Source organism: Anomalospiza imberbis, chromosome 20, assembly GCF_031753505.1.
Source record: "Anomalospiza imberbis isolate Cuckoo-Finch-1a 21T00152 chromosome 20, ASM3175350v1, whole genome shotgun sequence".
Lineage (NCBI taxonomy): Eukaryota > Metazoa > Chordata > Aves > Passeriformes > Viduidae > Anomalospiza > Anomalospiza imberbis.
In genome coordinates, this window is record NC_089700.1 from 4,881,196 (window position 1) to 4,906,540 (window position 25,345).

General features: G+C 43.1%; 1 protein-coding gene across 14 annotated transcripts in view; it reads left to right on the top strand.

Moving 5' to 3' along the window:
- The window catches only part of CUX1 (cut like homeobox 1), a 307,420-nt gene that overhangs the window by 185,863 nt on the left and 96,212 nt on the right, over positions 1-25,345 (top strand). For all 14 annotated transcript variants that reach the window (XM_068210258.1, XM_068210246.1, XM_068210247.1 and 11 more), the window contains one exon: positions 21,680-21,728. In XM_068210258.1, coding sequence (XP_068066359.1) covers positions 21,680-21,728 — 49 coding nt within the window. The remainder of the gene's footprint in view (positions 1-21,679; positions 21,729-25,345) is intronic.

Below are 25,345 nucleotides of genomic sequence, written 5' to 3' on the forward strand. Positions count from 1 at the left end.
TTTTCAGTGCCTTTTAATAGCTGATCTTTGGTTACTCGTGGACACCAGCTCTCCAGCCTGTCTTCATTCCTTCATGGAACTAATGAACTTTCAGCTGAATAGTGGAGGTTTATTCCCTCCCCCACAAAGGTTTTTATTAGTGAGGGGCTTTAGGCTAGTCTGGTGTTGATTTGTTCTCTGCTGGGCATAAATCTCCTGGGTTCCCTGGGGACTGCACCCTCTGGATGAATTTCTGCCCTCCTGTCCCTCCTCATGGGGCTGAGCCCCTCGAAACCCAGATTGCTGGGCTGAAGTCACTTGGGTTTTCAACTATACTAAAAACCAGATATGTTCTTATATATAAAAAAATATACAGATGAAGTGCCATGGCAACTTTTGTCCAATGGTTTCTATTTTCTTCCTTTCCCTTCCTTTGAGTCAAAATTCAGCTCTGGGAAAAGGGAATCTTTCTATTACAGTTGGTGCTAAGCAGAGTTGCAGGGGAGGATTATGAGCAGATAACTTTTCTTTTGCATGGTTTCCTCAAGAAATTGTATTTACTGATGTTTCATTTCCTATGTATTTCCTCATTTATGGGATGGGGATTATTAACCTGCCTGAATACATCAGACAGATAACCTGAGGGGCACATATGGCTTTCATAAAAGTATACCACCCATTTCCATCATTGTGAGCTGTGTCATCCACCAGTTGGGCTGCCATAAATCACTGTGAAATGCACACAGCCTTAACCAGTAGTGAGGAGCACATAACTTAACCATGGAGTAACTAACCATCTTAATAAATCTAAATTCACTCTTTGCTGGAGACACTTCAGGGAAAATGGGAACAATTTCTACAGCCTCTTATCCCACGTGGTCGTGGTAATGTAAAGGGTAAGTGGAGTTCTTGTTCTGCAGAGAGATCCCTGTACCCTGCTCTCTGTTTCACCCTCTGTGTTTGGGAAGCTGTGTCTCGTGTAAAACAAATAAAAAGCCCTGCCAAGCAGCCAGCTCTGCAGCCAGAGTGCCCAGCACCCGTGTGCAGGGCCGTCATTAAAAGATTTCATGAAACAGCCTTAAAAATGAAAAGTTTCCTTTCCGAGAGAGAGAGAGATAATTGAACTCATTGATTTGTTTCACGGTTTGTTTGCCCTTTCATTCCCTTCCTGAGGTGCTGTTTGTTGAGGAATGTCTCCAATTGCCAGAAAGACAGTGGGGTGTCTAATATTTCCCCGCCAGCTCTCCTTTCAGCCAGAGCAGAGTACTGTGGCAAGCCTACGATATGAATTTTTAATGCAGAACTTTATAACATAGCCCTTGCAGCACGGCTGCACTACTCTCTTGAGCTTTCAGATTTAATGCTCTGATGAACAGAGCACAGACTTGGGGCATTCGACAGCAGTTGGAATTAACCCCTGCCTTACCCAGGGTGTAGCACTTCATTTCCCTATAGATTAACACACATGGGATGAAGGATCCCTCACACAGCCGGGATTTTGACTCCCAAAATTATCCAGGATGTTTTTCCTCTTTTAATAATGGAAATTTTTGAGGCTGTTCCCTTTTCCTGAGCTCAACAACGCTGCAGTCATTCTGTAGTGGATAAAAGGACACTGTCTTGCCCACTGTCTGGGCTCTGATAACAGCCCAGGCTCGATGGCCAGAGAGGGAAAAAAGATTAAATCAGCTCTGTAATGCATCATGGAGATGAATTTGCCATAGGTTCCTGCTCTTCCAGACTGGATCATTTAGCTGTTCATGCAGTGAATCATGATAGTCCATCCAAGGGGATTTTGCTCTGTTTGGAATGTGATCTTAACTAGATGTGGGTGTTCCTATTAGCTCATCTCCTGATTTACCTAGCGAGAAGTGGAGGGCCCAGAGGTGGAGAAAAGTAGCCCAAATACTCTTCAGGGCCTTAGCACATGTTTATCAGTGTTGAATTTCATGTGCTGTAAAGCTGCCTCTTCACCTGACTTGGTTTAATGTATGGACTTTTTACTCTTCTGTAGTTGTGGCAATAATAATTCTGGTTTTCCTCAGTTAGTGCTGGAGTGCTGATCATCAGCTTTTCTGTATCAGTCCTTCTCTTCTTAAACAACACCACTCCTAATGCATTATCTGGAGGAATATTGCTCTCAAGATCCTCCCCTGCCTTTCTGTGTAGCCTTTGTGTTTTTCCTGGCTGGTTCTTTTTGGCAGCAGTGTCACAGCCAGGACTGGCCTCATCAGGGACCTTGGCAGGATTTTGTCAAGGGAGAATTTGTATTTGTAGGTTGAACTTTGATAATGAAGAAGGAACCTGATGTATTTAAATTGTGATAGAACAGGTGAAAGCCACGGAGAATTAGCTGGGGCACAGGACAGGCAGAGGTGTCAATGGCATTTGGAGAAATGAGCTTGTGCTCAAGTGCTGTTAAACCATTTGCCTTAAACGTTTGTGAATGAGAAGCACAACTTGTTCTTAATTGATACCAAAATAAGCACATTTACATTGTCTAATCTTAAATCAGCATCTCAGCCTTGGTGAGACGTTTACACATTTGTTTCAGAGGAGGTCTTTTAAACAGCTTGTCTTATTATTATAGACCCAAGATTGGCTTGGCTTCCTCCACTGTTATTACTGACTCACAAGATTAAGGTTTTCAAGGCTTACTGCTAAATGCAGAGAGATCCTGTCGGTTCATTCAATAGTTCTAGGTATCTATTAACTTCATTTCTATAAAAAAAACACTGGATTTTGATAGGAATTCAGTTTGAGACTGGCTTATGGAAAGGACACTCCTGTTTTTATTGCTGTAGCAGTAATTAGCTCTACCTCTTATTTTTGTTGTGTCAAGCACACTACCTCAACCAAGGGGGATGACTCAGTTGTGCCATATGTGAAAAGGGCACACAGGGTAAGGCCAGACTTCATTAATGTGGGCAGTCTTTCAGCCCTTGGGTAGGAAAGTGGAAGTGCTGTTCTGGTGCTTGCATTGTGGCTGTGAAAATAAAGGTACATAAATAGAAGCACATAAAATGCATTTGCTGATCATTCATTTGGACATCCATTAGGTCATTCTGTGGTGAGTGGAAATACTCTTCTTTCCTGGAGACCACACCAAAGGAAAAGGATGCAAATGGCATCTGCCATAATGTTAATGCTGTGTTACCACTGACTGCCCCATCTCAGGGCACTGGGATGGGCAGTTTTAATCATTCTACCCTTTGTCATTGTTTTACCTGAGTGGTGCTTTATTGTGGGAGTCCTCTGCCTTTACAGAGCCAAAGTGGAAATATTTATTTAATGAGCTGTAGCAGATTTTTACACACAGACGGGTAGAGTTGAGGAACATGACTCACAGGAAGTAAAAAGATGGACAAATTCAATTTAACCATTTCTGTTCCTCACCACAGTCTTTCCCATTTAGGGAAAGGGAAGGAAGATTGCAGAGGAGAAGAGGCAGAGTGTCCTACCATGGATTCCAGAGACGCTTCTGCCTGATGCTCAGTGTCTTGACCCAAATCCAAGTGATAAGCAGAGTCCTTTGGAATGTCTCCACTTGGATTCTTGGATGATCACTGTCCATGGCTTTGAAGGTTGTCTGCACGGACAGAATGATATTTTTTTGTTACTGACCCAAGATAAAATGTTGATTTTTAATTTTTTTTTTCATTTGCATGTAATCAGAATAAAGTAGCTGCTGTAGGAGGTTATGCTTTTTATTATAGATTTTGATGCTGAGATCTGCAAGATCTAAATCAGGAGGCTGTATCTGGACTTGCTTAAACTTGGGGCTCAAAGCCAGAATTGATACATAAGTGATTGTTCTACTTTTTAAAATGCAAGTGAATGCCTGGAATGGCTCATATTTCTAGGGCAGAAGTTTGAAATAATTAAATTGCAGCAGAGTACACGATGTGGGTGTCTTTGAAGAAGGTACTCCTTGGTAATATGCAGCAGCACTTTTAATAACTTCCCTGTCCTGGGCTGGTTTAGATCCGTGGAGCCAGTTGGGAAATGTGCATTAGCATTGGAAGTTGCCATCTGAGTGACAACAAACAACTCCTGCTGCTGGAATGCTAACAATGACAAGTCATTTGGTATAGCCATTTGCCAGTTTAATGGCTTAAGCAGCTTAGTTTTAATTAAACAGCAGCTTCTGTGTATGATATCAGGGAAAATAATGTTCTGCTTACAAGTGGAGTTGTTTAGTGTTGTCCCTAACTTGCTGGAGACACCAACAGCCTCTTTGTTCCAGCATTCAGCCAGTGCATTGTCTGCCAGTTCATATCAGAATTTGTCTGCAGTAGAGCAAACAAACCCTTTTGGGGTATGGATGAGTCCTAATCCATTGGTTAAGTGCAAACTCAGCCTTGCCTTAGTGGCAGGAGTTGTTCCTTGGGTGGGAAGAGCTCCAGCCATGGGCTGCAATTTCAGGGGTGGTTCCCAGAGAATGTGTAGGCTGTGGGATCCTTCACCTCTCTGCCAAACTCTAGGAGAGGTCTAGGGACTGACTCTTAAAGGGGTAAAATCCCTGCCTCCTGGCAGAGGGTGCACCTGGCATGAACAAAAAGTGACCAAGGCTGAGTTGGATGGGGCCTGAGCACATGGAAGGTGTCCCTGCCCATGGCAGGGGGTTGGAATGATATGATCCTTAAGGACCCTTCCAACCCAAGCCATTCCTTGATTCTGTGCTGAGCTGCTGGAGGAGAAGTGAGGGGTTTGGTCTGAACTAGATTTCACCGAGAATAAATGACAGGAAAAGCCCCCATATCCTTCATTCCCTAGAGCCTGGAAGCTAGAAACACAGTTTTGTAGGATAGTTGTGCTGGAAGTGTCAACCTTGTCACCCCCAGGAGTCATTTTGGAGGTGGCAGAGTACAAGTTTGGTGGGGACTAATGGAACAGGGTGGCATTGCCACTTGCAGATGCAGTTCCTGTTCTGAATCATGCTGCTTTTCAACTAATACCTTTCCAAAAAGCCTTTTTCAAATTGCCAGGAACATGTGGTGTGGGCTCACTGTGTTCTTTGGCCGATGTTCCTGCTCAAAGAGATTGGTGTGACTTGAACTTCCGTGTGGCAGGTGAAGGTCTAACACTTGTACTGTGTAAGCCCAGATGTGGAACATCATATGTAGACAACTGATTATCAGCAGCCTTGGTTTCAGAGTCGTTCCCTTGGGTTTCTGCTACCTGCAGATGTCAGCCCCAGCACTCACTCCATGTTACCTGCTCCCTCTGTGTGCCAGGAGCTGGGAGCCCCGAGGAAGTAAAGATGTTTTGAAGGAATTTTCCCACCTTCTTTATTTCTCCTTTTCATTTCCCATCCCTTCCTCTTCAGTCCTCACGTACCTTTGAATCGGTGGAGGCAATTTATGCAAAATCTGATGTTACACCCATGTTAACAACAATGAGGCAACCAGAGGGATTTTGAGGTTAAGAAGGTAAAAATGCACAAGGTTTAGCTCAGTTGTGCTTATTGGGGCAAGTATTGCACATCTTGAATTAGAACCTCTCAAGACTCAATACAGCCTTACACTGTCTGATTTATTTAATCACATTTACATGAAATCAGATATATTCATCAACAGAGAGCATCGTGAGCAAATCGAATGAAAGCATTACTCAACACAATTTCTGGTAGGAGAATGTAACCTGGAAGTTTTAGGTAGTAAATAATCAGCAGTTTTGTTGTTTATTCCAGTTTGCAGTCACTTAAATTCATCAGCAGTCTTTCCTTGACTTTTCATGTGGATGAAGTCTGGAAGTATGCTGTGACTTCTTGTGCAAATAGAAAAAAATCACCCATCATGTATCATTCTCATAAGAGCAGTAAAGATACAACATTACTGCTGGAATCATGCAGGTATCTGGCATTCCCAAATTGGGCATTATTGGCTTTTCATCATCTTGGTAAATCAAGGACATGTTCTTGTCACCAGTCACCAAAGGAAGATATTACAGAGCCCTTCTTCATGTCATGTGCTCAGAGCTGCTGTTATAAAGCAGTTTATCCTTCCTTTTCCAGAGCTATCTACTTTTAAGGGCTTTGTTTTGTACACTGCTGCAAATACATTTGCTGCCTGCATTAGTCATTTACAGTACTTAGATCCTGTAACTATTAAATTGTTAACATTTGGAGCCAGCTATAATTATCTGTTATTAGTAGTAGCATTAATGGGCATAGTGCTTTCTTTCCTCTCTAGCTTTCCTGAACATTTGAGGGGTCTTTAATGTATCTTGCACTGAAACAGCACCTTTGATCCCTGTTTAGACAGTTTGTTTTCTTAGCTCTCTAAAATGCTCACCAAGAATTTTTTGTCTTCATGAAGTTTTTGCTTCCTTTGGATGTGCAAAATGGATATCCCAGGGAAAAATACATGGTAAAGCTTTGGTTCCTGCAGAATCACCACCTTCCAGGACTACTTTAAACAAGAGCTGCTGTGGCTGCACACCCATGTGACGCAGCTCTATAAACCTCATGCAAATCCCAATTTCTGCAATTCCTTGTTGGGCTTGAATCTTATTGTTAAACCAATAGTTTGTACCCTATTGTTAAAACAATAGAAGAAAATGTGGTTACCAAGTTCAATCACTGGCTGTTCTACTAAATATTCTTTTTATCCATGTTCCAGTTCAGAACAGGGAGTTTTCTTCCACTTTTATGTAAAAGAGTGGAAGCTCTTAGTTTAACTATTAGTTTTTCTGGTGCCTTACTTGAATTTTTCCATACCTGAAACCATAAAAACTAGAGGTGCTTGGCTTCAGCATGAATGGCACTCTTTTTCCCAGTGTTTATTGTTGGGTGGGGAAGCTGGAGGGAAGATGATCCTGTTGATGGTGATGTTGTTCACATCTGGGGGAATATCCATGGACGGATTTTCCTTTGAGCTTCTAATGAAGGCCCTGTGGATCTCAGGGGTGGAGGAAGGCTCTCTCTCAGCAGTGCCATGGCCAGGCAGCCCAGGTATCAAGTGAGCTCTGTGCTGATGGTGTTAATCAGCGATTTTCTGTGGGTTCTGCAAATTCCTGCAATTCCACTGGTTATTGCTAAGAAATCACAGCAATAACTGTGAAAGGCAACCAGTCATAAACTGCAAATGTGCTGTACTAATGTTCCATCCTTTGCTGGAAAACTCCAGGTAATCTGGAAGTTAGAAATGACTGCTGGAGATCCCCTGGTGTATAAGCTCTGGCTGGGACTTGGTCCTTTTAACCCTGAGGATTTCTGTCCATAGGACAGCAGTGATCCCTTGTGTTTCCCCTGTTTGTTGCCTTTGTACTGTCATAGTTGTTGTAGTTTTAAATATACAATATCGTGGTGTTAAGCATGTCTGACCAGCTTAACTCATCAGAAAACCATTTCAGCAGAGGGCTGGTAGCTGATAATTGGTGTACTTTTGCCCTCTTCTCTAAAACACAGTGGCCACTAAATATAGCAGCACGAGCTATTTTTGATTATGTAACATCTCTGTCTGTACTCTGATTAAATAATCTATTTGCTTGACGAAGGAGTGCAAGTTCATTTTCTGTTATTGATCAACACCATATTTTAGCTGTGATACAGATGACTTATTTGTCTTGCTGCCTGTTGGATTGATTTCTGTCACTGCCTTGCCATCAAGGGAGCTGGCAGTGGTGGGACCTGCCAGGCACGTGCCTGTCCTCACCCAGGGCAGTGCTTAACAATCCTTCTGGGCAGTGTATGGTGGATAAACTTAACACTTTTTGTTACTGTTTTTCAGTCAACATATTGTCTGGTGTCTGTATGAGCTAAACTTACATTATTTATCATTTACACTCGCATTGTCTCTAGTTAATTCCTGATCCCTTGCACCTTCTACCTCCATAGCAGTGGGACTGAGTAAGTTTAGCTGTACCCTTAAATAACCTACATAGCCAGGGCCTGTGGAAGACTTAATTATTGACCATTTCTTGGAACAAATTTAATAAAAATCATCCCTGGATTAAATTTGTGAGCCTTATAATGTATTTGTGCATCCTGCCCATACAGACCTCTCCTCCCACACCTTTTATTTCTGTTATAACATCAAATAAACTGCTGAAAGCTTCTGCCCATGGCTTGGGAAGATGCTGCAGCCACCAGGAAAGGTGATGAGGAAGGAGACAGAGCCAGAGAGCTCCATCCTCACTGTTTGTAGAACACTGGAGGAGCAAAGTGAGGTTCCCTGGAATAATGATTTACTACCCAGTGCCATAAAAGGAGCTGAGCCCAGGGAAAACAGCAGAAGACTAAACCAGCTCTTTTTGGGAAGTTCCAAAGTTTTACACACGCAGCACAGGAGCTGCTGGCACAAACTGAGTGCTCTGGGGAGAGAAGGGGGAATTGCCCTGCTCCATGGCTGTGCTCAGTTACAGCTTCTTGCCCCACAGGAGTGCCCTGGGGCTCAGTCCTGGGGCACCACAGGGCTGGGCAGAGGCTGCCACACCTGAGGAGTTTGGGTGCTGGAGCAGAGGAGGTGCAGGTGGGACAGCAGACAGGGTTTCAGGGTTATCTTTACACCTCCCCAGGTCCAGGAGCAGCAGGGACAGTGTTTGGCACTGAGGGTCTAAGCAGGGTGAGATTACTCATTGAGCAAGTGCTGGTTGGTGGCTCTGAGACCTGTTGGTTACAGAATTAGCCCTGCAGCAAAAACCAGGTAAATCCCAAAGGTTGATTGGCATTTCCTTACTTCCCCTCTGTCCTACAGATGTTTGTTCATGTAGGATGAAGGATGTTTTTTCATCCACTCAAGGATTCTGCTGTAGTAGAAATGTTGAGGAATTGTCATTAGCAACACAAACCTAATATTTCCAGTTCAAACTCCCCTTCTATAGAAATACTAAATCTGTTCTATTAACTGTCAAAACAGAATAATCAAATAGTTCCTTACCATGGAGTACAGCATTAGTCAAGCCTGAAGCTGTTTTATTTCAGCAGCATTTTAAAGTCTCAAGCAACTGTTGAAAGGGAAATAAAGAATTTGAAAAGTGTTTCTGCAAATAACATTTTAAAAGGTTAAATTAGAAAATCCTTTGTTGTCCTCCAAGGGCTTGCAGTCATACCTGGTGTTGTTGGGGTTTGCCATGGAGGATTATTTAAAGTAATTTTGCTGTCTAGTTTGGATTCTGTGTAGACAGGCAATCTGTCAGTCATATTAGTGAGCATCCCTCATAATCCAATGCAACTGGATGCTAAAGTTGGAAAAAAATGAGCAGAGTGAAATATTCAGCAGAGATGTGAAAATAAAACCTGCCAGATACTCAGCTGCCACAGGAGGCTCGAGGGAAGCTCCAGCACAGCAAGAGGTCAGTGCTAAATTGTCATCCAGCTCCTTGACCAACTCCTGGGGGTTCTGGGGACTGAGCCTGCTTTTTGGGTGTGAAGGGAAAGGAGTGGGAGGGAGGCAACTCCTTCCTCTGAAGCCCAGGAGGTGCTCAGTGTCTCAGGGGCCTCCTCACATGAAGTGATAATGAACTGATGCTTGTGTGCTTGTGCAGGTTTGGACAACACCTGCCTGTTCTCCTTGCCCTGGTTTGTTTTCCCTGCTCTGTGGTCTCACATTCCCTCCTTTGTTTCCTTCTGCCTGTTTTTTTTTGGGTTTTTTTTTTTTTTTGCTGCTTTGTCAGTGGGGTCAGCAAGATTGATGCTGTTGATAGCTCTGAAGTGAAGCTGCAAAGTGCTGACATGAATTGCCATTTGACAGGAGAGGTGTCTCCATTCAGAGCAAAGCTGGAACAAATTGGGAAGAGAGAAAACCATACTGGTAATTGAATACATTACTATAAAGACAGCAATCATCCTGGTTGTTAATCTTCAGCATATCTCCTGAGAAATGCAAAACCTACTCAAAATATAGAATACACACATCTCTATCATGCTTTCTGCAATTATCATTCCCTTTATTGAATAGAAGGATATCAGTTGCCTTTATCAAAGACCATGTAATGCTATTTTCAATAGCCAGAAGGAAATAACTTGCTTCAGAAGCTAACAGAGAATGGGCTGTTACACATCACCTGTGTTCACTTCTAAGCCAAGAGCATCTAAAGCATTCTCCAAATACATCTCCTACTTGAATGCTGTGCTACTGCTGAGCTGTTCTTTTGCACAACATGCTTGTCCTTTACTCTGAGAAAGGCAAAAGGTTGCATCTTAATGCAGATTCCATCTCTAAATATTGCCCATAAACCACTGTCCAGGTGCTACAGGTGGTTTGACAATGAAAGCAGGATATTGTTGTAGTTAGGTGCTTGGAGGCATACATCAGCAGCTTGGTAAGAAGAAGTAAATTGGAGATTATTGGCCTTGTGGACACATTCATTGTGTTTCCTGGCAATAAATCCCTCAAAAAGCTGTGCAGGATGTTGTCTTACACTCCACAGCACCAGTTCCAGGTCAGCCTGGGTAAAGGCACAGATAATTCAGTGAACTCGAGCATTTGGGCTGTGACTGGAACAGGTCTGCTTTTCCCTTCTTTGGGGTGGGGCATTTCCCCTGATCCCTGTTCAGTCCCTGGGGGATTGCTCTGCTCCTCCAGGCAGGAGCTGGGGTCTGTCACTGCTCTGCTGGGAACAGTAATTTCCCTTTGATCTGTGCCTGTGCAGTGACACCTGTACACAGAATTCTGGCTGTGCTCTCTCATTTTCAAACTGACTTAAAGATGTTGTACTGAATATAAACTGGGGGGAGTTAGAGAAAAGCTTTTATAGGTTCTTACAGTGATGGACAAAGACAGAATAAATAAGGGGAATAAGGGCAGAAATCAATCAATACCTAATTTTTCCAAATTACTGAGCTCCTCAGCTCTCTCTGTGGTTAAGGAGGAGATGCTGAGTGTCTCTGGAAAGAAGCTCCTAAAGATTAATCTGGAATATGAATGTTGATACAGTAAAAATGCTGAACAGTCTCCAATTTTTTGAGGCTGTTTGTGCTCTAAAGAAAACAAACATACAGAAATCTGTGATTTTGGCAGTGGTGTAGTATGAGGGAAGATTGTTCATTTTGGGGTTGTAACTGCTCAAAACCTAAAGGGATTTTTCAAATGTGACATGGTGATTCTAATAAAAACAAAACGAAACAAAGCAAAAGCCAGCAATCCCTCCCATATCCTTGACAAGATATTTGTGCTTATTTTACACATTGCAACTGCAGTGATATTATTACGTACATTTAAATATTTGTGTGTATTTTTAGAGAATCTTTAATCAAAGCACAGACAATTCCTCCTGCTGATTCTTCAATCTCAAATATTGCCTTTCCAATAAAAGAGAATGACACTTAAGATGCCTGCAATTAAGATTTCTAATTTTGGCTAAATCATCTATTTTATCTCCAGAAGTAAAAATAGGTAAATTATTGCAGGGTCTTTATTTTCCAAATATTAAATTATTACTTCCACTACTATTATTATTATTATTATTTATTGGATATAAAAATAAATTCTCTCTATTTAGTTAGTTGGAGAAACAATTGTAAAAGAGCTTGTAGAAGTTGTAGAAGCAGAATTAATAAGATTGCTCTTTTAGGAACTTTTTGTTTTATAATTTGTTATACTTTTTTCTTTCCGAGTAAAATTAAAAATTAAAAAAAAGGGCAAGTTCTGAAAATCTGGCAGGTTCTGCTGCTGTGCCCTGGGAGCAGAGCAGCCTTTTTGTGCATCCACAGCCCTGCAGGACCACAGCCTTTATCCCAGTTTCCAAAGGAAATGGAGCTTCCAGGAGCCTGTGCTCTTGTTTTACTGCCAGCCTGCTTGGAGCTCATCAGTTCCCCTCCTAAATTAACTTGGAAGCTGATGATTGACTTCGGCAGTAATTAACAGCATTAGAAACCCCCGGCACAGGGAGCTCTGGTGGAGCTTGTAGGAGCTGGGAATGGGAGGAAAAATAAGGCAAAAAACCCATTTGAGGGCTGCAGGCTGATCAGCCATGTCTTTAATCTGTATTTCTTAAAATTTCTGGGTGGGAGGTGAAGAGGGGACATTCAGGGGCGAGGGAGGTGTTGGAGGAGGCAGCAGCAATGGGGGGCAGCTAAAAAAGCCCAGATGGCACAGCTGATATTGCTACAATAGCTGCTGTCTAAACAACTTTATGGGAACAATCAATGGGAAGCAGGGCTTTGTTTGGCCTGGGCCTTGGGGAGGATGTTTTTTATCCCTGACTCACCTCCACCAGCAGCACCTCAGGAAGCAGCTCTGGCTGTCAGGTGAAACTGCTCCACCAGAGCTGCTCTGTGCAGGGAGGATTTCCTCTCTGCAGGAATCCCGCAGACTGCCAGTCACAAAAATGGGGCAGAGCCCACCTGACTGCACCACTTCAGAGGCTGCTCCTTGGTTTCTTACAGCAGCCAGTTCAAAGCTGCTTTTTGGAGTAAATCACTATCACCCAAGCCTGTTAAATCTCCCTCAGATGATGTTTAATTGGGGAACAAATTAACTGCCAGCTGAAGCTCTGTGAGCAGATTGCTCAAATGCTCAACTCCTGGCAAGAGGAGGAAACACTCAGAGAGCAGGGTATGGACCCAGAGCCTCCAAATCCCCACCTGCCCTGCAGGAATGTGTTCTGGAAATCAGGGAGGTGCAGGACAGCTGGGAAAGTCAGGATTTACAGATTTGGGAGTAAAGTGAACTAAGTTACCATTAATAAAACAATCATGTCCCAAAATGACTTGCAAAGGGTGAACTGGGGTTTCTGCCAGCGTGGACCACAAACCCACCAGTGGAGTAAGGGACTGGAGAAGGATCCAGTGTCTGGTGTGAGATGCACATTCGTCCTGCTTGTGTCAGGATCAGAAAGAGCTGAGGGGAGGAAAAACCCGGGGGCCAGCGAGGAACTTGCTTTGTGTATGAGGAGAGCAGCTTTCCTAATAGAAAAACCTCTAAAGCTCAATCCAAATGTTTGGATCCTTGGGAAGCAATGATTTCATCAGCAAATCTAACTACAGAGTGTACCCAAAAGACCCCAAATGAGGACAGTTGCAGGGAACACGAGGTTTAACAGTGCTGTTCCCTTGATGTGATTAATAAGGCTGCTGATTTCCCACATCTTATCAGCTGACTATAACACTGGTTTGTGTATTTGTTATCTCCGTTCTGCATTGTGGTATGGGTGGATAAATAGAAATACCATGGAGGCGACAGGAAACAAAACAAAAATAATCAAACATGTTTATCACTAGAGCATTAAAATGGCTGCTGTGGCAGACACCAGATGAATTATGCAATACATAACTTAATTCTCTGGGCCACAGATGTTTCATTTTTCCTGCAAGAAGCTGATTGAACCTTGAATGACAGTTTCAGGCAGTCTTTGATTGCTCTGTAGGTCACATGCTTGATATGACCTGCATTTGAGTTGCTTTCTACATGCTGTTGCTTTATAAAACATGTAAAATTGACATCGTGTTGGCTGCTCAAGGCCAAGTCAGGAGTAATTCCATGGGTCTGATATGCTGTGTGTGCAAGGAGGGGAGAGAGAAGGGTGCCTGTGTTTAAATTCTGGTGTGTTATTGAATCAGCTGAAGTCAGGAGAGGGGAATTGCAGAAAGCTCTCTCAATTTGTACCATGAGGCACGAGGAAATTGGGAGTTTGCTGCATCCATGTCATCTCATGTCAGGAAATTCTGTTGCATCAGGAATGCCTCCTGCTTCCCAGGGCAGGCTGGCAGTGCTGGGAATGTTTGTCTGAATCTGAGCACAAACACTTGGCACAACCTGGAGGTTTTGTTCCCCACCCCGAGGACTCCATCCTGCAAATCTGCTGGGCTTCTGCTGCTGCAGTACCTCGACTTCAGGGCCTCAGTGAGGGTGGGATTCTGACATAAAGACATGAAAAATTAAAGATCAGAATGTTCTTCCTTGCTGTTCTCCATGGTCCACAAAGGCAGGTCAGAAGGATCACAGCAGGGTGGAATTGCAGGGTCTCTGCTTGTGTCCCAGTGCAGCACCTGCAGGAGAACCTGCAGTTCTGGAGCCCACACGCAGCTCCAGAGGTTGCAGATTTCCCACCAGCTCCCTCAGGAGTTGGTGGAAATGGATTTTTAGACAAGATTATTTGTTTCTGCAAATTTCAGGTGCAAAAATCCTCTTGAGTTTCAACACCTTCTTTGAACTTCTCTGTGGCCCAAAGGACTGGAACCAGTGCTCTGAGATGGGAGGAAACCCAGAATGACCCAAATCTGGACACTCCTAATTTCTGACTTTAATGCTGCTCACAGGGCTTTGCAGGGTGAAGCAAAAGCACACTGTAAAAGAAAAATATCTGATCAGGAGAACAAGGATTTATTTCATTTCTTTTCCTTTTTGTGATGGGCAGCATGATTGCTGGTCATGGAGTTCACAAGAGATCTGTTCTTAGGGAGAGAATAACACAGTGAGAGCTGAGTAAGAGTTTTTTAAATGAAGGGTTAAACAGTCTGGGGAGCCAAAATTCATACTGGCCATGGTGCAACATGTGCAAATATGTGCCACATAAGAAAATAGTATTGCCATCAAATAAAAAAGATGGATCATCTGTTTATATATTGGGTTTGTTTTTTTTTTTAATCCAAGCAATGCATCTTTTCTTTCTTCCAGCTGCTTACATTAAGTGTCCTCAGGTTTGCCAAGTGTGCCAAGGTTGTGTGTGTGTGACACTGGGAATTACAGCTCTGGGGTGCTGTGAGTTGATGTAGTCTGTTACATATAATCCTTATTTTTCCTCTTTGCCTTTTATTGAGCATATCAATTAGTGTCAGTCATATCAATTTCTCTCCAGAAATGATTAAGAAAACACTGATGATCTTTAGAAACTGCTCCCTTGTGTATCACTGGAATGAAGCTGATTTCTGTTGTATTTAAAACCTTCTAATTGCAAACATGATTGTTTTATCCTTGAAATCCTGACTTAAAACTTGAAGAGAAAACAAAATGCTGTGCAGGTTTTCTTGGAAAGCACTTTCCATATGGAGTGAAAGATGTTTTATTCTATAGGGTCTTTTCTCTCCAGTGATTGAGAAGATTCTTGTTTTGTTGGGGTACTGCTCAGTATCTTGGGCGTTATAAGCAGTTTCTTTAACCTTTTTCAATATTTGATGATCACTTGACACCTTTCAAGCACCCAGGCCCTGGATTATTTGAAGATCATACCTGCAGCTGGCGTGGCTGCTTGATCCTGGTGTGCTTAATGAGGAATCTTTCCACGAGATTTATTTCCCCAGCCGGGATCTGTGCGCAGTGCCGTGCGTGGGGACGGCGAGAGGAAACCAGGGTGAATTCTAATAAAACAACAAAAAAAGATGGGAAAAGCCTTGGCTCTCTCTGCTTTTTGCCAAGGGAGGAACTTGATTTAGTGCAGGGTGTCTGCACAGAGGGGTCTGGGCAGTGTCCAGTGGACATTTCCCACTCCCAGATTAGTGCAGATGACGTTGGGTGTAACCACCGGAGCACCTGAACCCAGCCTGCCTTTGATCTCTCAATTTAAAGCCTCCAGTCTTTCACTGCTTAGCAGAGAGGGGGATTTTTTTCTTCAACTGAGTTCCTAGGAAAGGAAACACCCGGTTCATTACTAAACTTGGTGGATTTATGAATCCCTGAACAGAGAAATTCTTTTACAAGAGGCCTGGATTTATATGACACTGGAAAAAGGATTATCTGATCTGGAGATCCTTAGAGGATAGCTCAGATAGAAAATATTAACCTATAGCTCTTGCAATTTGAAAGGTAGATTTGAGAATTTAGCACTAAAAGGTGTATGACATCTTCCCCTTTGACATATTATGCTGAAATGACTTTTATTTTGTTCTTTGTACAACCCTTCTGCCTATTATTCCATCTTGTACTGGCAGTAAAGGTGAATTTATCCTCTGTGGATGTTCGTTGGATTGGAATAATTATGAATTCTAAAAAACATGTATATTTGTGTACAGTGATGCTCATTAAATGCCAAAAAATAAAATTAGTGTGTTTTTTGATATTATCTTCCTTTGGAAACTTTCTAAGAAAGTGTTTGTTGTTTTTTTCTTTCCTAGAAATTAGGCAACAAATCTGGGCACCTTGGCAGGTCACTGAGGAGCAGGGATTAGATGAGGACATCCACAGCAGAGCTTAGGAAGTGGTTTGAATTTGGCTAGGGAATTTGTCATCCCTCTGCTTTGCTTAAAGAAAAAAGAAAATTGAATATTCAAATGCTGGAATGCTCTTGTGCCCCGAGTGAATGCTGTGATCATTGGGCTGCAGGCAATTCTGCCATTGTTTAGTGATCCGAAATTGCTTCCTAGACACAGGAACCTTCCCTGATAAAAATTTCATTGAAACCTGAAAAAAATTCAGTGCACTGCCTTTTGCTCTTTTTTTTCCCTTTCTTTAAATGCTCTGGTCCCTGTTTTTCTTTTCTACCCTTCCCAAATATCCCAAATAACCTCACATTTTTTGCCTTGTGCTGGCCAAGTGCTGGGCTACACTGCCTGTAATTTTAAGAGGCTGAGCTGTTTACCTAATTTGGCCAAAATCTGCTCTATGCTGATCACAGATATATGTTACAAGGAGGATTTTTCTTTTTTTTTTTCCTTAATTAAACATAAATGCACATTAGTTGATAATGTCTGCTTTTAGTTTGAAATTGCCTGCGTAAATGTTTGGGTAATTAGAACATTTTAACAAGCCCCACTGGCTCCATATACCGTTTGCTCTGACTAGTAAACTTTTACATGTTTTTAAAGAAAACAAATGTGTGGGAAAAAAATGTTGTTTGTTTTTTGCCAAACCAAAGTATTAATCTGCCCTGGTGGGGAAGTCTCTTGGCCATGCCACTGACTGCAATTTCCAAAGTGTCATCTGTATTTTTCCGTCCTTCCATGTATAAAGAATCCAACAGCAGTTTCCTTCAAGGTTGAGTAAGTTTGAATGTTTAGGGGGCTGTAGCCACAAGATTTGGCAAACCATTCACTTGTCATGTTAATAAAAAAGGAATTGTTTCTGCCTCTTTAAGCTAGTAGCTAAATGAAGGGCTTGGATCAACTGGGTTTTAATCATGAAGTCCAGATTCTTCTTGCTTGCACGTGAATAACTTTGTGGTGTTCAGGGTTTTCATCCGATTTAATTTTGTTTAGAAGAGGAACTGAGCTTCTTCCCTGTTACCAACCCTTGAATTTGCTGACTTGTTATGCTCTTCAAACCTAATCGGTTTTCTTGATCTTAAAATGAAAATCGAGCCTTTCTGCACTTTTTATTTCCCAAAAGCAATTGAATGGAAAAGTGGGGTGGTTTGGGGTTTTTTTCCAACTCCTGAAGTTGTTTTTTATAGATGGCATGTTAGCTTTGAGGGCTGTTTCATGACTGGTAAAAGCTTATACCTTGTAAAATCCATAGCTTTTAATGCATTTTGTTTCTCACTTCAAACACAGTACCGAGAGAAGAAATAATCGAATATTTCATGGTCGTGCTGTTTCAACAGTTCAGATTCTTTTTACGTGGTGATGCTGATTTTGTAGCTCCAAATGCTTGGGCTTAAAATTTGATTTCCTAAATTCCTTAGTGTGAAAATGTTGAAACCTAGAACAAGCTGTAATACACCCTGAAGAACTGTCTTGCTTACATTATTACTTTTCCTCTACCACGGAGATTACAAGAAACTGGATCAGATAAATGATTATATTATCTGTGGAATGCAAAAACGCTGGGTAGATAACATTTATTCCTGAAAACAGCTTTTCCCCACTCTTTTTCTCATGATCTGTGTTAATGTTTACAAAGTATCACCCTTGACCAAACCCTGATTAATGTTGGGTTGCAATGTGGAAATCTGGTGTAACCCACCATAAATATCAGTGTATTTTAGCAAAATACCTTCTTGCTGTTAATTACCCTCATTCTCTGTATCTGTCTGAAGAAAAACTTTTCTTCTTGCCTTCATATCTTGGGGTGATGGGGAAATTGAGACACTCATGAGGGGCCAAGGTGCGTGTTCCTTCAGGAATAAAGAAAGTAAAAAGTGAAATAATCAGATCTCTCATTCCTAAAAATCAGCTTAGTTCACGTGGGGTGACTTTGGTCACAAATAGATTCTGGGTAACCACAAATTTGTTGATTAGGTGAAGAAATTCCTCCCTGGGAGGGTGGGCAGGCCCTGGCACAGGTGCCCAGAGCACCTGTGGCTGCCCCTGGATCCCTGGGAGTGTCCAAGGCCAGGTTGGACATTGGGGCTTGGAGCAGCCTGGGATGGTGGAAGGTCCCTGCCCATGGCAGGGGTGGAACAAGGTGATTTTCCAAGGGCCCTTCCAAGTTCCCTTCAAGATTCCCATCAGATTTTCAGTGCAAGCCTGCAGGACAAGCCCAGAGCTGGATGATGCTTTGCCTGCCAAATTGTTCCATTGAAATAAAGAGGAATATTGAAATAGGAAGGGCTGAAAATGAGCAAATGTAGCAGAGGGTAAATACATCAAAAATGACCTGTGTGGGACTCATTCAGTGAGCCAAGCAGAGCTGCTTCGTGCCTGACAGGTCTGAATTTGACACAGTCCTTTGTAAACAATAAATCAATGCAGGTTGTTTCTGTGAGTGCATAAAAGGTGTGAGAACTGTAATTTATTTTATAATAAATACTTGTGCTAAGCAAACAGTGAATGCAGCTATTAGAGACTTTCTCAAATAAGTCATTTTAGGCTGCTGAGTGCCAGCTACTGATGTGGTAGTCGAGCTTTTAAAATGAAAAGCCTGAATTCCTTTTGAAGATTCTCCTGAATGCTGTTGACACTTGTGCTAGGAAAGAATACAGAGTAATTTAATTCATTACTTTACTTAAAGATAGCATTTATGGTTGCAGCATTACCCTCCATTGGTGTGCAGACTGCTAGGCTGGAGGTGTTTACTTGAATTTTTTTGGAGATGTTGCATCCTTTTATTAGGTGTGCTGGAAAGCTTGGGAGAAAAAGAAACGTAGGAGGGAAAGGAGAGTTCAGGATCAGTCAGCTGGTGTGTCTCTGGATACAAGGAAAAAGGGACAATTTTGCCTTTGGCTACAGTTTGACACTTTACTGGATTCAGTCAGAATTATCTGTGCACGCTGAAGGGCACAAATGTCATTTTTATGGCATTCTATATCCTCAGTTGCCTTTTTTTTTTTTGTAATTGGCTGTGTATCCCAGTGCTGTAATAGAGCTCTTAAATCCTGACCCCGGCCAAAATGGGACACAAATACCAGTATTAATATTTCTCTCCATTGGAAATGCAGGGTTGAGTCTTTTTACCTTGATTTTCCAACACCATCACGTGTTTGCCTGGCAGCCACCCACCTTTCCTCTGGCTCAGGGTGCTCCTCTGCTTTGCTGCTCTTGGTCCCCTCTCCCCTTGCTCCATTGGCCTTGGATATCCCTCTGTTCCTTGCCTTGCTCCTCTGCCTTCTCCAGTTTCCTGACCTTTGTCTCCCCTTACCTTGCCCCTTTCAAGGTGGCTGAAGGTCCTTGGATGGGTCCAGACTCACTCACACTTCCCCCCCCTTCCCACTCATCTTTTCTCCATCAGAGTCATCTTCCTTTCTGCCTGAAAAAAAAAAAGGTTTTCCCTGGCTGAGCTGAAACCCCACCACTGCTTCCAAAGCCGGGCACTCTTCCTCTCCCAATTCCAGGGGTTTTTGCTTCCAAGTCTTTCACTTCTCTCAGGTGCTGTGTTGTTCCAGACCTTTGGCTGATACCTGGCACCCCCTGTTTGGGTGGAAATGCAGGGATTTTATTGTTCTCCCCACCCTCCAGAGGAGGAGAGGAAGCTGGATTGGCTTCAGCTGTAGGCAGCGTGCTGGAATGGGACATTCCCAGCTCTGCTCTGTGACAAAACCCAGACATCATTTACTGGCTCCATATAACCTGAGGCATTCACACAGAAATTGAGCCCAAATGCATGAGCTTAAATAAAGAGAATCCTTAAACTATCCTGGCTAAAAATATTTGTGAAATGCTGGGAAGCATCTTTTTAGTGTGTTGGGATGCTCTTATCTCTGTTACACATATACAGTGGGGTCACTTGCATGGGCTTTGGGACATCTTTTTCACATGAAATACTGTCATTTCCATAAGTGGGTTAATAAGTTTTTTGGGCCTGGAGTCTAAAACAAAAGACGTTTGACAACTGCAGAGGCTAAAGAGATGGAAAGTGTTATTGCAGACTGATGTTAATGTGCCCAGGTCAGTCTTGTGGCTACTCCCTTGAACCCTTTTTGCCCAGGCAGTGGTTGTTCAGTTCAGTGAGTAATGACCATTATTTATTATTAATTCAAAACATGGTGTGCAGGATTTCTGCCCAGTGTGAGAGCACATTAGCTTCTCCTGCACCAGAAAACACATGTTAATCTGTTTTCCATTATTGTCCAAAAGATCTTTTCAGAAGGCAGTTCATGTTGCCCCAACAACATTAAAGGCTGTAATTAAAAATAATTTTCCATTAATTTATATACATGCACATTTACTTATTATGACCTTTTGCTGCATTTCCCTAAGTGTACACCCAAAAGCCTAAAATGCTGCTGAGGAATAAGTCAATATTCACTGTAATGATCCAGTGTGGAGTGTGCCAGAACCCTGATGCACTTCAATTAACCATCTTTCCTAACAAACACCTGCACAGGGAAATGGATCTTCTGTGAGAATCAGCAGAAAAAGAAACCCTGACTTTTCTGCATGGGCAGAGGAAGGGAATTCCAGTATTTCACAGCTTTTACTGATAATGATCTGCTACAGATTAAAAACAAAAACCAGACATTATGGTGTTGGCAGATTGCAAAAGGAATTGCTGGTAAAGCTGCTGTTCAGAGGAGATGAGGACAGTGTTTATTGCTTCCATATGGTTCAGGCATACAAGACAGGCAAAATGTCTGGGGAGAATAATATGTCTTATTATATTGATACAGAACATTCTTTAGGGCTGTCAGCCCTTTCTCCTGGTACCTTTCCCAGGTGAAAGCCTGAGTGGGAAATATTTGCCCATGATTGAGCATGAAGATAAGAAAAGATTGCTTAAGGATTGGCTCCATTTGTGTGAGTGAAGTATTAGAAATGCTGATTTTTAAGGGGTCAGGTCTGGGAGCTGCTCCCTAACACGGGGATCTGAAGGATCTCTTTTTTTTCCTTGACTATTTGTGTAATTTTCAACCCTTTGACTTTCCAATTCAGCTTTGCAAAGTGCATTAGGGGTCTAAATTTAGCGTTTGATAAATTCATGTCAAAAAAACCCTCCTTTCCACATGGTGTAAAATTGAATTTCTTGGTCTCTTTGACCTCTTGATTTTTATTTTTTTTTTTTTAGCCAAATTAAGAACCAAACTTCTGGGCACACTGAAACAGAAGAGTAGCTGGTTGCTTTTGTATGTGTGGGGAGTTGAATGAAGAGCTGCAGTCTTTGACTTCTCCATAATTATCACTTGGGAAGCACCTTTACATGTTGGAAAGATGACCCTGCTTAGAATTTTGGGGAGTAAGACCTTCAAAGGTCCAATGAATATGCTCAGATACCAATTTGCCTATTGTATTGCAGAAAGGGGGACAGGGAAGGGAATTAAGAGATGTGCAGAGGGGTCCAGAAAACTCCAGAGGATCTCACCAGTCAGGAGATGAGCTGCTCAGTGCTACTGTGTCCTTTTACAAATCAAATTGACAATTGGTGGTGTTGTGTGCCTGTTGCTGTGCCTGGGCTCGTGCAGCAGCCGTTCTCTGTGTGGTAACAAAACTTCTGCTCTCTTGTTCTCCCAGGGCTGATGAAATCGAGATGATCATGACAGACCTTGAAAGAGCGAATCAGGTAGGATTTCAAAAGAGTCCCCCATAAAATTCTAAGTTTGACTTTGATTATTCTTTTTTTATTCTCTTTTGGATTTCAGGACAGTTCTTTTATATGCGTTTTGCAGTCATAACTGTGTGGAGTAAGAAAATATGCAAATTTTGAGCAAAATACAGCTCTTCAGGGATGCTCTGTCAGGATTGTGTGCACAGTAGAGCAGTGCTTGCCATATATTTACCTTCTAATAATTTAAACTTACGTTTCTCACTGTAGTTATTCTTGGCTTTATGTGTCTAAATCCGTCATGTTGGCCCCTACTCAGACATGCAGGTGAATAGTTTCGCAGATTAAAGGGCCTCTGCCCTGTGGCTGTGGCAGGACTGCAGGTTTTGGGGACTTCTGCAGACTTCTTTTCCCCCTTCCTTTTCTGCTATGTTTTGTTAGCATATTAATTTTTAGCAAGGGTTGGATTGTTAAGCACAGACTGTTCTTTCTGTGCAGGACCACAAAGAAATTACCATTTGTTCCTGCAGATACTACTTTGGGCTGTGAAATGTCTCACTGGCCACTCCTCCCAGTGCACACACTCCTGGCACGAGTGGCAGAAATACTGAGTTTTAACAAACCCAAGCCCACCAGCCTTGCAGAGAACCCTTCTGAGTGCGTGAGCTGCTGGAGATGTGATGGCCAGGCAGGATTCCATGACAATGGAAATTCCACAAGCCACTGGGTGCTGGTTTCACTGTGGGAAACCTCAGCCGGGATTTGCTTACCAGTGAGCTTCATTAATCCCTCTGCCAGGTACCACCAGAGATTGCAATCTTCAGTCTCCCAGGCTATGGGTTTATAATCCAGCTGAAGTTTACCTAAGAGCAGCTCCCTTCCAGGAGGAATAGCGGCAGCTCCTTCCCCTCCCTGGGTCCTGCTGTCAGCAGTGGTTCTGTGAGCCAGACCAGGCCACTGATCCTGTTGAAAATGTGCCCCCTGCTCCAGCTGCTGTTTTGTTTTGTCCTTTCCCTTTTGCCAGATCAGCTTTCAGCCCCCACACTCCCTGCTGCAGCTGTCAAGTCTGCAGCAAGTGCTGTTGGCCTTTACATTAGTTCTTGGAAAACTAGAAAAATGCAAATGACAGAATCATTTCCACTGGAAAAGCCCTCCAAGATCACCCAGTCCAACCATCACTCAGCACTGCCAAGGCCACCACTAACCCCTGTCCCCAAGTGCCACATCCCCAGGGCTTTGAAATCCCTCCAGGGATGGGGACTCCACCACTGCCCTGGGCAGCTGTGCCAGGGCTGGACAACCCTTTCAGTGAAGAGATTTTCCCTGATACCCAACCTAAAACTCCCTTGGAGCATCCTGAGGCTGTTTCCTCGTGTCCTATCACTTGTAACCTGGGAGCAGAGCCCAACCTTCACCTAAAGCCTTCTTCCAGGGAGTTGTAGGGAGAGAGAAGGTCCCTCCTGAGCCTCTTTTTCCCCAGGCTGAGCCCCTCCCCAGCTCTCTCAGCCACTCCTGGTGCCCCAGACCCTTCCCCAGCTCTGTTCCCTTCCCTGGACACACTCCAGCATCTTAATGTCTTAATGAAGCCAAAATCATATTTGTAAGTTGTTAAGTTGATTATTTAGTCAGTAGAAGCAAGCTGGTGTTTGAACAGTGGGTTCTTAGTTCTGTCAAAGAACTTTCGTAGACAGCATTAAATATTTATGAAAGTGCTAGTAATTATTTGAAAATATGTAGACTTTTTAGAAATTATGTAGGTGTTAAAAATGTTTTGGTAGAATTATTTTGTGATTTTTGCAAAGGCAGTACATTCTGCAGTGATTTACCCAGTAGTTGGTTTTTTCCCCTCAGTCTACAGGGGGCTGTAGTTAAAGAACAGGTATTTCTGAATTCCTCATTGCCTCCAAAAATGGATTATACCTATTCATCTAGAAATGCTGTTTTTCTATCTAACTGATACAAAGCTGCAGTGTAGGTTGTTTTTTTTTTTATTTCATTGTGGTGCTTTTCTTGTAATTAGGTAAAATTTACAACTACTTACGTGCATAACCCTTAGTTTGGTTGTTATTCTGCAAAATCTGACTGTACATAAAACCAGCGTGCCGTTCATCTGAGCTGTTGGAAAGCCAGAGGAGGGGATTCTGTCTCCCCTTGCCCCATCCCCCTCTCCTCTTCCTCCCTTCCTGGCTGCTGAGGTCCCATACCCTCCCAAACAGCAGCTCTGGCACCTGGGGAACTCTTCACTGAGCCCACTGAGCTCAGCAAGTGCAGGAAAGCCTGGATTTGGGATGAAGCTGCCACCTTTGTTTTCTCTGTGGGTTTAGCAGCTTGAGGCAGGTCAAAAAAACAAAAAACCCAAACAAAAAAAAAAAAAAAAAAAAAGGGAGAAGCCACAGCACCCAAATCACAGAATCATGGAATGGTTTGGGTTGGAAGGGACTTCAAAGATCATGGGCAGGGACACCTTCCACTGTCCCAGGATGCTCCAAGTCCTGTCCAACCTGGCCTTGGATCCAGGGGCAGCCTCAGCTGCACTGGGCACCCTGTGCCAGGGCCTCAGCACCCTCAGAGCCAAAAATTCCTCCCCAATATCCCATCCACCCCTGCCCTCCCAGAGGGGAGCCATTCCCTGTGTCCTGTCCCTCCATCCCTTGTCCCCAGTCCCTCTGCAGCTCTCCTGGAGCTCCTTTAGGCCCTGCAAGGGGCTCTGAGGTTTCCTGGATCCCTCTCTTCTCCAGGTGAGCATCCCCAGCTCTCCCAGCCTGGCTCCAGCCCTGGAGCAGCTCCGTGGCCCCCCTGGAATTGTGTCTTTGCTGTGCTGGGACCCCACGAGGGACACAAAGGGACACAAAGGGACTCTGTGGCCTTGGAGGAGCTGCAGAAGGGAAGGGCAGGTCCACCTGGAGAGGAGCAGCAGCTGCTGCAGTGGCTCAGCTCATTTGCTGAAACATGCCCAGAGAGTCTTTGCCTTGTGTGGTGCTTTACCTTTATAAAGCACTTTGATGAATTATATCTAATCTTTGTAGCAGCAATTCCTGTGTTTTACCTCTTCATAGTTGAAAAAAAAAAATTACTGGAAGAAATTAAATCTATTGCACAGGCCAGAAAGTGAGTTTGCATCAGGCTGAAGTGTTACAATTGCAGAAACAAGTACTTAACCTAATTATGTATTTAATAGTTAAATTAACATTTCCTTTTACCATTTCAGTAAGTGCTCATTCCCCATTATTAAGGCTACCTTTAAAGAGTAGTGCTCAGCACGACTCCTGCTTTGCTCAGGGACTGCCTTGCTGATGTGGATGTGATGTTTTGCTGCTCTGGAATTAGCACTGACCCAGACAACTGGGATTCAGGGCACAGATTTACATGTTTCCACTAAAAATATGGGAAAAAGAAATGGGCGTAAATTTTTATATATCTGACATTTCTTGAAAATGCCTTTCCCTGTTATCTCCCTTTTTAAATCCAGAGCTGGCACTTCAGAGCTTCCCTTGCTGTTGTGAGGCTCCTCTGTGGCTCCTGGGAGGTGGGGGGTGCCTTTCCCTCCCCAGCTCTGCAGGAACAGGGGGGTGGATGTGCCCCCTGACCTTGGTCCAGGTGTCCATAGAAAGGATCAAATCCACAGGGACAGAGCT